At 24.7% G+C, this 16,422-nt stretch overlaps 6 protein-coding genes across 6 annotated transcripts; 1 reads left to right on the top strand and 5 right to left on the bottom strand. All coding sequences in view use genetic code 6, as the record gives it.

The window, feature by feature from the left end:
- Positions 1–115: 115 nt before the first annotated feature.
- On the bottom strand, positions 116–1,478 carry TTHERM_00277540 (mediator complex subunit 25 von willebrand factor type A protein). Its single transcript, XM_001018112.2, has 3 exons — positions 1,181–1,478; positions 864–1,060; positions 116–806 (listed from the first exon to the last, which is right to left on the bottom strand). Exons 1-3 carry the CDS (start codon positions 1,460–1,462, stop codon positions 347–349), a joined length of 939 nt encoding a protein of 312 aa, XP_001018112.2. The 5' UTR covers positions 1,463–1,478; the 3' UTR covers positions 116–346.
- A 1,352-nt stretch (positions 1,479–2,830) lies between these two features.
- Positions 2,831–5,783, bottom strand: TTHERM_00277550 (DNA replication licensing factor MCM4, putative; the record flags this gene model as incomplete). The annotated part of the gene is made up of 4 exons (XM_001018113.3): positions 2,831–3,740; positions 3,901–4,535; positions 4,597–4,828; positions 5,167–5,783. 4 exons carry the CDS (start codon positions 5,781–5,783, stop codon positions 2,831–2,833), a joined length of 2,394 nt encoding a protein of 797 aa, XP_001018113.1.
- A 1,045-nt stretch (positions 5,784–6,828) lies between these two features.
- Positions 6,829–7,521, bottom strand: TTHERM_00277560 (MFS transporter; the record flags this gene model as incomplete). The annotated part of the gene is made up of 3 exons (XM_001018114.3): positions 6,829–6,968; positions 7,061–7,274; positions 7,333–7,521. 3 exons carry the CDS (start codon positions 7,519–7,521, stop codon positions 6,829–6,831), a joined length of 543 nt encoding a protein of 180 aa, XP_001018114.3.
- A 1,032-nt stretch (positions 7,522–8,553) lies between these two features.
- TTHERM_00277570 (MFS transporter) lies at positions 8,554–10,137 on the bottom strand (the record flags this gene model as incomplete). Its single annotated transcript, XM_001018115.1, has 1 exon — positions 8,554–10,137. The coding sequence occupies one exon, from the start codon at positions 10,135–10,137 to the stop codon at positions 8,554–8,556; it is 1,584 nt and encodes a 527-aa protein (XP_001018115.1).
- A 1,836-nt stretch (positions 10,138–11,973) lies between these two features.
- On the bottom strand, positions 11,974–13,979 carry TTHERM_00277580 (transmembrane protein, putative; the record flags this gene model as incomplete). The annotated part of the gene is made up of 2 exons (XM_001018116.2): positions 11,974–12,638; positions 13,061–13,979. 2 exons carry the CDS (start codon positions 13,977–13,979, stop codon positions 11,974–11,976), a joined length of 1,584 nt encoding a protein of 527 aa, XP_001018116.2.
- A 1,171-nt stretch (positions 13,980–15,150) lies between these two features.
- Positions 15,151–15,814, top strand: TTHERM_000277587 (hypothetical protein; the record flags this gene model as incomplete). The annotated part of the gene is made up of 2 exons (XM_012798139.1): positions 15,151–15,656; positions 15,787–15,814. 2 exons carry the CDS (start codon positions 15,151–15,153, stop codon positions 15,812–15,814), a joined length of 534 nt encoding a protein of 177 aa, XP_012653593.1.
- Between the last annotated feature and the right edge of the window lie 608 nt (positions 15,815–16,422).

Consider the following 16,422-nt stretch of genomic DNA (forward strand, 5'->3'; position numbering starts at 1 on the left):
TATTAAATCCTTAAATGTTCAAATTAAAAACTATTTTTAATTATTAAAATATAAATAAATCAAACAATCAATTGAATTAATTATGAAATTATAAACAAATAAATAAATACTTATTTTCTTCATTCAATCACCAAACTTTAAAACTAAAAATTATCAATTAATTTTAAATTCTAAAATATAAATTTATTTAATTTGAAATAATTAATAAAATTTAGTTATTTAACATTTAAAATATCATTAATCATCAATCAATCAATTTAATTTATTATATTATATAGATATATTTATTTTACATTTTTAATTATTAAGTATTTTATTATTAAATTAATTAAAACTTTTTCTAATTTCACATTAGTTTTTTCTTTAAAGCTCCAAGAACTCCTGTCCACATTGTACCTTCTTCAGTTTCTTCAGCTTTTTTCTCTCCTTTTTTATCATCTATGCATTTTTCTTTTTCTTTAGTATCATCATCGTCATCATCATCACATTCTTTAACTGCTACTTTACGCTTTATGTCTTTCTTACAAAGAGATTTTTTTGATTTTGAATTATTAACAGCTGTTTTAGTCAAAACGATAGTTTCAGCATAATTTTCTTAAAAGCAATTTTTAAAAATATTTTCCATTTTATCTACAGCACTAACTGCTTTTATTAAGTGATAGTCTACTTTATGTTTTTTCAATAAGGAATTGATATCATCTTTGTTTGTTCCACACGGACAACCATTCTTCTACCAAGCAGGATCACTACTTGAACCTCCATATTCTTGCCCGTGAGGAGGAGCATCACATATGTGAAACATAAATCTTTTATAAATTAAATAATTTATCATTAAATAAATGGCTATAAAATATTTTCTATACCTTTTGGAAATAGTGACATTATCTTCACTCAACCTCCAAGAAGTTTTGGAGAGACCTTCACGTAAACCGTCCATCACAGCTTCAGGTCCATCTCCCCCACCTGCAGCTTACACAGATTTTAATGTGGTAATAAGCTACTTGGCAGATGTCAAATCAAAAAATTCGGTTACATAAGTGGTATCTTAAGGTGGATGATCCTAATTAATTTTTTTGATATAAAAAAACTATAAATATTTTGATTTAAAATTGATTAAATTTATTTAAATTTTTCAATAAAAATACAAATAGGTTGAAAAAATATTTAATTAATTAATTACTCTATATGTACAAAGAGAGAATTTTATATTGAATTCCATTTTAGAAAACTTCTCAACAATTTTTTATATAGTTAGCATTGCCTAAGGAATGTAAGGCCCCATTGATCCAGTGGTATCCAAGACAAAGAGAATGTCTACATTGTTGTGGTAGTCTTCTCTATCGCTATCAGAAAGATCAAAGTCATCTAAATCACAATTTTAGGTAGTCACTGTTGATAAACTTGAGGAAGCTGCTGTTGCTTCATCAGCAGCGAAAATCTTTTTTTTCAATGAAATCATCATTAATAATTGATTGTTATATTTAATTTAAAAATTACATTTATTTATAGTAGGATTTCAATTTATTTTTATTTCAAAAATTAAAGGAGACAAACATATAATTTACGTTATTGCTGCTATTATTAATTATAGCTATAGACGCAAAGTATTATCACCTTTAATTTATCTGATTAATTCTAAATCAAAAATCTTATAAATCATGATAAGAAATAAGAGTTAATTTATATATCACTCAAGCTTAAATAAAATTATTATTCTTTTCATAAATCGAATTATTTTTAGTTAAAAAATTATTTTCTACTTGAAAGCAGTAAAAAAGCAATTAAACTTTTTAATTTTTAGTTAAAATTGTATAAAATTAACATAAAATAATTAGTCACTATTATAATTTTATTTGGATTTAATTGTTAACAAGAGTAAACTTTTTAAATTTGTGAGAACATAAAATAATTAAATAAAAATAGATAAAAAAACTTTGGTTTTTTTAATAGCTAATTGTAAATAAATAGCTTTAGAATTATAATTTATAAAAATAATTATTATTTGTAAAAGATATATATTTTATCAAATATACTTTTAAAAATTATTTTTAAAATCAAAAAAAAAAAATCTTTATTAAATTTTAAAAATCTAAATTCTTTATTGAAAATTTTATTACTTTTTGTAATTACAATATAACTAAAGCATAAATGATAAGCTTAAAAATACTTGTATTCTATTCTGATAATTAAATTTATAAAGATATTTAGGATAAAATCTCTTAATTTAAGAAAATAAATATTCATTTTGTTTATATTTAGTGATTAAAAATCAATAAAAAGATATTTTTTCCTTTATATTTTGTTTTTTATAGAATTAAAGCGTTTATCTCAATATAAAATTACACATTTCTTCATTGTATTTATGCACCAAAAAAATTCTTAATATGTTTGCTTAATTATATTAAAAGCAAAGAAAAATAAACTAAAGTTAATCTATATTAATTAATGAAATAATGTCAAAAACATAGTTGAATTTTTAATATATAAATAAGTATCTACATATAATATTAATTTATTTATTTATTTATTTAGTTTATATTTATTGTTTTGTTTGTTTAATTCAGTTTAGCTGTAAGTATTTTTATATTATTGTTAAAATTGTTTTTATATTATCATTCGTTTTAAAAGAACTAAAAAAATAAATTATTTCTTTCATATGATTAATTTATGCATATCTATTTATCTCCAAATCATTGTTTTTTGGATCCATTTGCTTATTTTATTGTTTATCGAAAAAATAGATTTAATTATTTCATTATTTTTTCTTCTTTTTAACGAATTTATTTTTTAAAATATATTTTTAGTGAAAAATCTGTCAGATTAAACACACTCACTCTTCGATACTTTATAATTTTATAATTGGATTCTTATTATTACCCATCTTAAGGAGTAAATTTTCTTCTACTAACATATTTACTGCTGATATAACTTCTTATTCATCGATCTTGATTATTTATATATTTTCTTTGTTTGCTAACAATTAACGCAATTCATGGACTGAAATACCCTTTTTGAATACACCTTAATTGGATTTAGCCAAACCACGGATTTAATCTGATAAGTCTAAAATTCTCTATTTCTTTTAAGCTGATATACCAGTTGCAAGCATATCCATATCAATTAGACCAGTTGTAGGGTCAGTAGCAGCACTTTGTGTGGCAACCTTCATTAATCTGATAGCTTCTTCTACATTTTCAACTGTAACCTAATCACTTAGTTTCATTTTTGCCAAAGATTCTGAAATACGAATTAATGATTCAAGTTGACGGGTAGTTGAAGTAATAACTTTATTGCTTAAACCAACCTTTCTCATGTCAACATATCCTTAAACTAGTCTGTCAGCAGCTTCCTAAGTAAGTTTGGGATGAATTTCTTAACGAGCATATGCAATATACTTGATAAGTGTATCTTTATCAATAATATCAATATCAGAGTATCCACTATTTTATCCTTGAGTAAGTCTATGCTAGCTTGAATTAGAGAAAAGCTTTAAGATATGAGAAGCTAATTAAATATCTTTTCTTTCATCATGATTATCTAATAAAATATAGATCAAATCAAATCTAGAAAGTAAAGAAGGAGGGAGATTTATATTATCGATGACTGATTTCTTGGGGTCATAACGGGAATCTATTGGATTAGCACCAGCCAAAATTGCAGTTCTTGTGTTCAAAGTAGCAACAATACCTGCCTTTGCAATAGAAATAGATTATTATTCCATAGCTTCGTGTAAAATAGTTCTATTTAAATTAAAAAATATGTGTTATAAAAACTTGAAAAAAATCTTCTAATTATTGCTTTTTTAATTGCTAAATGCTATATCTTATTTTAAATAATATTTGCTTTAAAAGATTTAATTGTCATTTGGTCCTTTTATTATTTAAAGAAATAATGCAATACCTTGTATTTTCATCCATCTTGTCAAACTCATCAATACAACAAATACCTAGATCACTAAGTACTAGTGCACCACTTTCAAGAACTATTTCTTTAGTATCAGGATCTCTGGTTACGTATGCAGTCAAACCTACTGCAGAAGAACCTTTACCAGATGTGTAAATACCTCTGGGTACTAAGTTGTGAACGTATTTAAGCATTTGGGATTTAGCAACAGAAGGATCACCAACCAATAAGCAATTGATTTCTGCTCTAGTTCTGCTGTCTTTAGCATCGTGAATAGTCTTAACACTACCACCGAAAAGTTGACAAAGAAGACCTCTCTTAACATCAGTATTTTCCCAAATAGATGGTGCTACTGATTTAATGAGTTTATCATAAACATTTTCACTGTCAGCAATTTCTTAAAGCTTTCTTTTGGTTTCTTCGGAAAAATTGATTTTTTCTTCTTATAACTTTTGCTTGCTTAAAAGAGAGTATGAGACGACATCGATATAAGTGTTATAGACGGATCTCAAGGTTCTTATATTTTTATTCTTTCTTACTCCTGCTGCTCTAAACACACCAACGACTTCGACTCTGTCACCAGGTTTAACTTGATCAACTAAATTATTGTCATAAGCCATCAAAGTAGCAGTCTAATTGTTTAATATTAAAATAACTTAGATTAAAACTAAATAATTAAAATGATGTTTTTACTTGAGGAGTTTCACCTTCCCTCACTTTTTCTGGTAATTCTTAGATCTTTATATACTACTTATCAGTAAAGTGAGATAAATTATGTTGAATCATGAAAGAGTTTTTAGTGTGACAACTTTCGCAATCATTAGGTTCATCAACATGAGCTCTTTCAAGAGGTACAATAACTGAATGGCTGCATCTACTGCACTTGAAAACAGCCATCTTCATTTCAGGATAGATATCTGATACTCTATTTTATATTTTAGTTCAATGTTAACAAATATTTTTGCCATATTTATTTTTGCAATTTTTAAAAAATTTTCGCTCCTATCAACTTAAAAAAATATCCTTTTTATTTCTTTAAATAAAAAAATATCTTTTTGCCATTTCAAAAAGGTAAAAATAAAATGTTGATAGATTTCAATCATTTATTCATTATATCACTTTAAATGCTTTTCTTTAAATTCATAATGTTTTTTAGCTTATTTAACATCCTATAACAAAATAACATTTTAGTGTTATAAAATTTGTTTTAAAGAGCACTTTGAAAAAAAAAAAGAAAATGAAAATATAAATTAATTTTTTTACCTAATTACAATACACTTGATGGAAACTAAACGGTTGATATCCTTATGACGCAAATCTCTAAGTTAGGTACTTTTATTAATATTGACTACAGCAACTAAGACTGAGTTTGACTTTTCAACTTGAGTTTCATTCTAAGCAAAACGTTCTCTAAAAATGGATTGTGCTACTTTATCGAATATTTGAATAACTTCAGCAGGGAAGAAAATAAGTTGGTAGTAGAGAATCTTATCAAACTGCAATAGATGTTAGCCATCAAATGTCAATATGTATTATTCAAGAGCAGCCATTTAATTGAATTTTTCAACATAAATGTTAACTTCACTAGCGTTTTCATCTAACATGTCATGATCATCAGAAGGAATAGCCTTGAATTCTAACAAGAACTTTTCGAATTTGTTACTACATTCTTATGTATTAATATTTGTTCCCCAGTTTATGTATCCAGTTTCACCAGAAAGAGTTGCAGTTCCATCCTACATAGGAGATTGCATGAAAGATGAGGGTTAGGTGAGGATTCTTTAAGATTAGTTTCCTCCGATGCTTTGAGACAAATGTCTACGTTGAAAAGAAGTGTTAGGAGTTTGCTTTCCTTACTCGCCAGAAACAGATTGATTCATGATTATTAGTTGTTACCTTTGTCCTTATTAATTATTTATTTGCTATTTTTATTATTGTATTGTTAAAATATTTTAGGTGCTTTGCTATCTTTTTATTTTATTAAGATTTTTCAAAAAAAGTGTCTTATTTTTTTTCTTTTTGTTTAATTTAATTAAAAAGTTTTTTATAAAGATACTCAATATTCAAACATTAATTTTAATAATTATAAATGACTCAGCTTATATATATCAAATTAATAATTACAAATAATCCAACCAAAAGATATTTTTTTACCGCGGTATTATGCAAAATTATTACTGATATTTAGCGCCTAACATTTTAAAAATTTATACAGTCGTACGAAAAGATTGAAGAGATTCCATATATTTTTAATAATATTTTGAAGTACAAAATAATATCTCAAAAATAAACGGATACATTAATCCCTTTTTTACCTAATAAATTAAATATCTTTTTTAATTTTTAATACAAATTTTTGAGTTTAAAAAATAAATTGATTAATTATTTTTCATATTTTTTATTTACAATTATTAATAATTTATATATTGAATATTTTGTAGATTAATAAAAAACCATAAATATTTCAAGCATTGTTTAATTCAAACAAATCATTTCAATTTATTGCACTCATTTTTTTCATTAAATTGAATAAATTTAAAACATTTTTCATTTTAAGATTTTAGAAAATATAAATTTTAAATAGAATTATTATTTTTAAATATATTTATTAACTCTTTAGTTTATTTAATAAATTACCAACATCTTTCAAAATGTGGTTTTAAAATCATTAAAATTTAAATGTTTTCTCTAAAAATAAACTTTTTAAATATTATTTTTTGAACATTTCAGATACAAATCCTTTAAGCATATCAAATAAAAAAATTTTAATTTATTTAGATAATATTAAGTTGTAAAAAATTTTGTGATAAAATTAATAGAAATTTATCAAATTGTATCTTAATTTTTAATTCAATAAAATAATTCAAGAATTAATCCAAAATATTTATTATATTTATTGTAAGTAATTTTAATTTAGTTATAAAATCAAAATTTATACATTAATTTTGTTGTCGGCCATACTAAGGTGAAAACACCGGATCCCATTCGAACTCCGAAGTTAAGCGCCTTAAGGCTGGGTTAGTACTAAGGTGGGGGACCGCTTGGGAAGTCCCAGTGTCGACAACCTTTTTTTATAAAGTTTAATTTAAAAATAGAATTTGTATTTTTTATTTTTTTATTCATATTATATCTTTAAATTAAATTGATAAAGATTTACTAAGATATAAATAATTATTAATTGATATTAGTTTTGTTGTCGGCCATACTAAGGTGAAAACACCGGATCCCATTCGAACTCCGAAGTTAAGCGCCTTAAGGCTGGGTTAGTACTAAGGTGGGGGACCGCTTGGGAAGTCCCAGTGTCGACAACCTTTTTATTATATAGCTTAGTTTTTAAAAATTGTATTTTTATATGATTGATTATATAATATCTTTAAAATAAATAAATTTTTTTATTAAAAAAATGTTTAAGTATAAATAGATATTAACTGATATTAATTTTGTTGTCGGCCATACTAAGGTGAAAACACCGGATCCCATTCGAACTCCGAAGTTAAGCGCCTTAAGGCTGGGTTAGTACTAAGGTGGGGGACCGCTTGGGAAGTCCCAGTGTCGACAACCTTTTTTTATAAAGTTTAATTTAAAAATAGAATTTGTATTTTTTATTTTTTTATTCATATTATATCTTTAAATTAAATTGATAAAGATTTATTTAGATATAAATAATTATTAATTGATATTAGTTTTGTTGTCGGCCATACTAAGGTGAAAACACCGGATCCCATTCGAACTCCGAAGTTAAGCGCCTTAAGGCTGGGTTAGTACTAAGGTGGGGGACCGCTTGGGAAGTCCCAGTGTCGACAACCTTTTTTGTAAATTATGGAAACACAAAATAAATGAAATTATTTTATTCAATAAACCTAATAATTTATTAAATAGTAAATGATATTGATAGTCCAAAATTTTGCAATAAATTACAAATAAATATTTATTTTCAAATTTAATTTAAAAAAAACTTATGTTTTTTACTGAATAATTCAATCTCAAGATATTTTAATACTAAAATTTATATTTCCTTTCTAAATAATTTTGAAAATTATTTTTATAAAATAAAATTTGAAATTTAAAAATAAAAATAAAAATAAGGTAAATAAATTCATTATAATACCATTAAAAATGGATTTTATTTTAAAAATGTATGATTAATTTATTCTATATTTAAAATAGTTAATTATTGAGCATTGATAACTTAAAAAATACTTACTCTTCAAAATATTTTTTTTATTTTTTAAACAATAAATGAGCATTTCTTCTAAAAATAAATGTCAAAAAATATTTTTATTAAACATTAGAAGATTATTTTATACTCTGAGTTTAAATTTAACGTCTGATTTATTTAACTTCATATTAAATCTGAAATTTTTAGAGAATGGTAATGAAATCTTAGTTTAATTTACTTAAAATTTGAAATTGCAACAATAATTGAGAAAAAAGATAAAAAGGTTGAACATTTAAAAAAACATTTTGTTTTTAACAAACACAAGAGTTCTTTCTGTATGTATGAATATGTACATTTATAGTCCCATATATATTTATAAATTTTAGAGTGGTATTGAATTAAAGTACTATAAAAATAAATAATAATGATAAATATTATTTTTCTAAAGAAAATAAAATAATATTATATGATTAAATATAATATTTATGCTTTCAAATTTCTTGGATAGTTTCAAGCTCAGTCTATTTTTATTAGATCATGTACTTTCTTTCTTCTGCAACTGATTACTTATCTAAGACCATTTTTGCAGCTTGTTGGGTAAGGAATGAAGATTTACGTAACATTGTTTCGATAATAACATCTGAGTTTCTCTTCATAGGAGCAAAGCTTGATCTCTTCTTGAAGTCTCTAGATAATCTAGCAGCCTTGATATCAGCGTTTTCGTCTTCCAAAGTTTTGAATTGTGTTGCAACAAATAATAGTAAAAGGGTAATTACACCAATACCACAAAATATGTTAATTCCATTACTTTCCATGTAATATCTGTAGAAGGGAAGGAGAGTACTTAAAACGATTGAAACCACATTTGCTAAGTTGAAAACAAGCTAATTAAATTGGTAAGGAAGGATAAATGGAAGTAAAGTTAAGAGGGTAGGGAATGCACATCTTGTGGAAAGCTTAGTAGCTAAAATAGGAATAAGTTAGAAAGCAAAGCTAGTTACAGGGACAAAGAAAGCTAGAGTTTGTAGAACACCAATTATCAATATATTATTCAACAAAAGACGTAAAGGATCAAAATGAGTGAGGAGATAGAAGGTAATAAAACTACCACCAAAATCGAACAAGATTGAGAGCATAACATTATTTTAAATATTACCACCAAGAGTGTTGAATGCAATGAAAGGAGTTGAATAACTTAATTAGAATGTTGACCAAGTAAGAATATAGATGATTGCATTTTTCATGTATTTTTTATTGCTTTTCATAACCTTGAACTTTTGAATTAAATCATCAATAAAATTCTTCTATTATTCTTTTGCTTCTACATTTTCATCCTTGGGAACTGAACTTTTTTTATTGAAAGGAGCTTGAATAGGATCAATTTCAGCAGGAGGAGATCTCAAAAGGTAAAAGCATATGCTAAGAGTTAAGACAGTGGCACCACTAAAGTAAGCAACATGGTCAATCCAATTGCCATCCATTTAAGCAAATACAATAAACATCAATGCACCTCCTGTCCATGCAATATTAATCATATTAACAGATTTGTCTTTAATGGCAGTGGTGTACATATCATTTGCGTAGGCAAAAATTTGAGAGTAGATGTATGAATAAACAAAATTCCATATGAAGATGACGAACATAATATAAGTAAGACTGCCCTTGATAAAAGATACAGAGAAAAGAAGGAAACCTTCAATAAACATTAAAATAAAGAGAATATTAGTTTTCTTGCTTTTAGGAATTTCAGTCAACACAGCTATGAGAAAGGCAGCGACTTCTCCAACGAAACCAAGAGACATAATTGAAGCTTCAACTAATCTCTTTTCACAGACAAGACCGTAATCCATACTAATACTCTCCATGCCTTATTTATCGACAAACTAGAATTCATAATTATTGTCACAAATCTATTATTCAGTACAGCTCTACCATACCCCATCAATATTACAAGACAAGTTGGTTCTGTAATACAAGAAAGGGATAGCATTAAATACAGGAGCTTAAAATGAATAGATCAAGCATAGGCAGATGAACTGCAGCTCCATTTTAAAAGGTGTGTCACTAAATATCATTTTTTGTATCGATCAATACTAATTTGATTTATTTTTTCTACCTAATTGTTTATTTTTGATTTCAAAGTAAAAATTTTTATTTTTTGCTTCTATCTATCTTATAAAAACCTTTTTTATGTATAAGTAAGTATGAATGATACTCTATCTATCTATTTACTTTTTGCTATTTGCTTTTCAGATATGACAAAATTTTTGTTATCAAATAAAATTATATTGATAGTCATTCGGTCGAGTCGAATCTTCTATCATTTATATGCACATATTACATTTCATTCATTGAATCAAAAATAAACTAATTGAATATTAAATTTTTACCAAACATCTTCAATATTTTAATAATATTCAACTAAAGCCAGTTTTTATTAGTCAATATAATTTCATATTTTTTAATAGTATATTCTTGAACTATGCGTCCAACCTTATTAATTTGATATTTGCTCATCCTTTTCTAATTGCGAAACCACCAAATTAAAAATGATGAATTAATCTAATTTTCATTATACATCCCTCGCACTTAAGTTCCCTTAACTGCGATATTTTTAATAAAGTAACCATAATTTCCTTGCTTCTTAATGTTAGGTGTAAAAGCTGGAGTTTTGCTAAGCTATCTTTAAAATTCTCCTGCTTTCAAAATTTTCCATTTTCATACATAAAACTAAATAACTACTGGTCTAAATCTAAAATAAATCTAAGACTGGAGAAATATAAAAAAAATTCAAATCAAAATAAAAATTTTTTTAATATTTGTTAATTTAGAATTTGTTGATAGAAAATACTTAATTTTTCTATTTCTAAACGATTTTTTTAATTTATATTTTAATATAATTTACATCTTTATTTAAAACTAGCTATATTTTTATAATTTTAAGGTATTTCTTATAACTAAAGTCTTTCTTTCAAAACATAGTAAGACTTAGCTTAATTGATAATTTCAAATTTATTTTGTTTTAATTGAGTATGTGTGTGTAAAAGAGTAACACATAAAATGCTTAAAAATTGAAGCAGATACAATAAAATGGTATTTTGCATGAAACGAATTTTATAAAAATAAAATAAATTAAAATGGAAATTTCTAAATTATATCTGATTTATCAATGTAGCTTGTCTCGTGATGCATTTCTTTAGAAATTTAAAAATTAAGCCAAAGCTTATGTTAATTTTAAAAGGAAACTAGTTAAGTTGAAATCAATGATGTTAAGCAAATTTACTTTTATATTTTCGTATTAAATAAATCTGTATTGATTTATGATTACATTTTCTTGATTTATTGTTTTAGTAAATATTATAGTGATCAATATTTTAAGTCTTTTTGATTCTTGCTTCATAAATTTTATCAAATTAAAAGAATTCATTTAATGTAATCGGTATGGCATCCTTTAGTTCTACTTTGGTCTATTTTATTTAAAAAAAGCAATCAATTTTTATATGACAAGTTCTACAGTTAAAAATATTATGACAAAATTAATTTAAATCTATAAATTTAGTTTAATAATTAAATAATATTTTTTATTTAATTAAAAGGCTCATTTTATATTCATTTCTTTTGTGATGCACTATTTCTTATTTTTACAAAAATTAATTTATTAGAAAAATTGATAGATTTTTTATTTTCAGAATAAAAAATTTTAAAACATATTTAGTAATATTAGAACAAATTAATTTTACCTGATTACAAAAAATTCAAAATGAAAAAATATAAATACAATTTAGAATTATCTAAAACAATTATAAATAAAATTAATATTTTTAGCTTGAAATTTAGTTAATAAAGCAAACAATATTTTAATTTGTAAATTTAGTTTTATTAAAAATTATTTTTTAAATTGTTGTTTTCATTCAAATTTCGTTAATAGTTTCTAACTCGCTTTACTTGGCCTATAAATTGTATATTTTGTCTATTGTTGCTGATTATTTATCAAGTAGCATCAGACCTGCTTATGGAACAATCATGGAAGATTTACGCAAAATAGTCTCAATAAGCATATCTGAGTTTTTTCTTACAGGTCCAAAGCTAGACCTTTTAATTACGCTCTTAGAAATTCTAGAAGCCTTGATTTCAGAATTTTCATCTGCGAGTTTCTTAAATCCTTGCACCAATAAGAGAAGCAAAAAGTGAAGAACTCCTATCCCACAGAAAATACTCAATTAGTAAAGTTGCATATAGTAGCTATAATAAGGAAGAAGTGCACTGAGCAAAATTGCTATCACGTTAGCAATATTAAAGGTAAGTTAATTAAAAATATATGGTAAAACAAAAGGAAGAACTGCAAGACATGTAGTTAATCCCAACCTTGTAGATAGTTTGGTTGCGAGAATAACTATCAATTACACAGCAAAATTATTGTAAGCAAAAAAATATGATACAGTTTAAAGAATTGCAATTATGATTATGTTGTAGTTAAGAGCCTTAAAGCCATCAATGAAATATAAAATAAAAAATGATGCAAAACTACTTGCTACATCTACTATCACAGAAACTAAAACATTCCTTTGAATATCACCTAAATTTTTAAAAATTAAAATTATCACCTGATTTAATTAATTTTTCTGTATTTAATTTAATAGTACAATTTATTTGAATTACCAAAAATTTTAATTAATTTGATTGGATTTATTTAACATTTTTTTATAATAAGATTTAATTTCCTTTTCATTTTTACTTGACATATTTTTATTGATAGCTTTTACGATTTAATAGTATTTATTTTAAGATTTTTATAAAATTACAATTCAAAATTCGATTTAACATAATGATTCCAAAATAAATTTATTTTATTTTGAGTTTTATTGAAAAATAATTTTGTATGACAAAGTTTTTCTTAAACTTTACTGAATGAGTTTGGTATAATCTGAACACATTTAGAAAAGCAAAGAAATAAAAGAAGTTTTAATGTTAAAGCAGATTCAAGAATAGAAATAATACCTCCTAAGTTGTTAAATGCTATGAAAGGTGTGCTGTAGCTCAGCTAAAATGTTGTCCATGCACAAATGAATATTAAGCAGTTTACCAAATATTTTTTATTATTTTTGAGTGATCTAAATTTTTGTATCAAATCTTCTATGAAGTTTCTTTATTATTCTTTAGCTATTTATTTATCACTTGCTAGTTCATTCACAGAAAACTTCCTTAATGGTTCAATTATTGGATCTACCTCAGCAGGGGGCGACTAAAGAGCAAAAAAAAGTATGCTCAAAGTAAAAACAGTTACTCCACTAAAGTATGCTACGTAGTTTATCCAGTTTCCATCAAACTGAGCATAAATAATGTAGAGTAGAGCGCATGAAGTCCAAAATATATTTAAAATGTTAATTGAATTGTCTTTAATTGAGTCTGTATACATATCATTAATATATGCAAATATTTATGAGTAGAGATAAGAGTAAACGAAATTCCACACAAAAATAACTATCATAATCCAGTATATAAATCCTTTTATCAAAGCTGTAGAATATAAAATGATTCCTTCAACAAGGATGCTCAAAAATAATACCTTTGTTTTCTGATTCTTGGGAACTTCAGTGAAAATTGCTATGAAAAAGGCACTAAATTATCCTATGAAACCTATAGAAATCAATGTAGATTCGGTTAGTCTTTGATTGCAAATCAATCCATAATCCATAGATATGCTTTTCATACCGTTTGTATTTGTGAACTAATACTCATAGCCATTATTGCAAATATCTTGTTCTTGGCAAATCTACCATTTGCCATCTATTTTACACTCAAGATCTGAACGATAATATAAAAATGGAATAGCATTAAAGACTGTGCATTAAAACGCATATATTAAGCACAATACTAAAAACTATAGCTGCATTTTAACTGGAGTACCTGCGAACATTTCTGATGTGTTTAATTTCTATCTTTGAATTGCTGTTTTTATATTTTCTTAAGAAAAATAAATTTTTTTTTTTTTTTGAAATTTTGGTTTAGAATTTATTTTTGAAGAAAAACGTTTGTTATTTTAATTACTGTAAAATAAATGTACTTGCTTACCTTCTTGCCTATCTATCTCCCTTTAAATCTATTTTTAAACTTTTGAGTAGTCATAGTTAAATTATTAATTTATTAATTTGAGTACTATAAATAAATTTGTTAATAAATGATAGTCAATCAGTTTTTTACTAGAAATTTCCAGGAGTAAAAATTAACAATTTTTAAATTAAGTAGGCATTTCTTTTTTTTGAAAATTTTAATAAGCTTAACATAATTCTAATTTCTACTATCAAACTAAAATTGGAATCAATTTATTTTCTAAGGTAGCATGTAGTGCAATTATACTTTTGTAATATTTTCTATAAATTAATTAGCAAGGGCTAGATAAAGTCTGATTTCTTTTCAGATTAACAATTTTTCAATTTAATCATGTTTTTTTTCATTATCCTTTGAGATAAATAATTAATCTTTCCTAAATGAGTTGAATTTAAAAAGTAAAATAGTTCTACCAACAATCTTAGGTAATCCTTCATTTATAATAGTAAAGAATACAAAAATACAAGCTATAAATTAATTTTAAAACATTTTCCCATTTTTTAAACTGCTTAAATTACCTATTTTTATTTTTATCATAATTCTTTTTAAAAAAGCCAAATTATAATTTAAATATTTTTCTACTTTATCTGGGCTTCCCTATTTCATAGCCTGGGAGATTTATTTTTAATTATAATTTTAATTATTTGATAATAACTTCAAATTTAAGATAATAATTAATTGATATTTTAGTTATATTTGCATTTGAACAATCACACAAATATTTTTTGGGTAAAAATAAAAATTATATATTTGTAAAATATTAAATACAAGTGTACTTTACTTCATAAATTTTATTATTATAATTAATTAATGTAATATTTTTATATCTTCAATTTAATAAATCTAATTGCAAATAATTTTTTAAATTAATGAATAATCAGCTGCTAACTCTTTTTTATTTTTCAATTGGTATTTCCTAAAGCTCTGTATCTTGAGAGGAATTTTTTTCTTGTGAATTTTCTTCCTCAAATGGATTGGATATGATGATTATTTTTTTTATTAAAAAAATACTTATCAAGCCGCAGAAACCTATACCTGAAAAAAAATTAATTCCCAACATATCCATATAGTATTTATAAAATGGAAGCATGAGCCTAACTAAAATGGTACAGATGTTAGATAGTGCAAAGGTTAATTATGCAAATTACTTAGGCAAAATATAATTTTAAGCCACCATAATAGAAGCGAAGGTAACTTTGATACCAAATCTAATAATATTTATGGCTATTAATTAGACTAACTGCGAATTATCCAACATAACAAATGCTTAAAATGACGAAACAATAATCACATTATAATAAAGCAATTTGATGCAATTATATTTTTGCATTAAATATATGGTAAATATACTCCCTATAAGCTCTAATATAGTTGAATTAATCAGATTGTTTTTCACATTTCCTCCAACAGTATTGTAGGCAATAAATGAAGCATTCAAACCAACCATTTACACAACAAATACAACCACATAAATACACATATTTTGGTAGCAGACATGATCTTTTTTAGCTTCATTAAATTTTTTAATTAATTCTGAGAAAATATTTGATTTCTTCAAATTGTCTTAATTTTAATCAAGATTTCTCTTTATTTATGATTCATTTGTTATATTAAAGTTTTCATGACTTAGGCTACTTAATTTGACTGATTAAATTAGTAATAAATTTGAAAGATCACTTTCGTCTTGATCAGATCTCTTTCGAGGATTCAAGTAATATATTACATAAGCGATAGCGAGTATTGGCAAACCTGTCATGAATACACAGTGATGAACCCAATTACCATCTATCGTAGCAATAAAAAGAAATATCAAACCTCCTGCAGGCCAAACAAAATTTATCAAAACTGCTGAATTTACAGCTAATTATTTTGGAAAGTTATCAGCAATATAATACACAAATTGAGAGAAAATAAAAGCATAATTGAAATTCCATAAGAAAAAGATAAGTGCAAACATTAATAAGCTACTGTTAAATATGTATAAAGAAATTAAAGAATAGCCTTCTAAAAGCAGAATTTTGAAAATATATTCAAATTTCTTGTCTTTAGGAATCTCATAAAAAATGCTAACACAGTAAGCTACTAAGGAACCTGCTGGACTTAAAAATATCAGAATCGCTTCCAACAACTTCCTCTCACAAATGAGTCCAAAATTCATTGAAACACTCTGAACACCATTAGTGTTAATAAATCTATATTCCTATTTATTATCGCATATAGTCTTTTCTTAGCACATTCTCCATTCACCTTCT

Source organism: Tetrahymena thermophila (genome assembly GCF_000189635.1).
Source record: "Tetrahymena thermophila SB210 genomic scaffold scf_8254600, whole genome shotgun sequence".
Taxonomy (NCBI): domain Eukaryota; phylum Ciliophora; class Oligohymenophorea; order Hymenostomatida; family Tetrahymenidae; genus Tetrahymena; species Tetrahymena thermophila.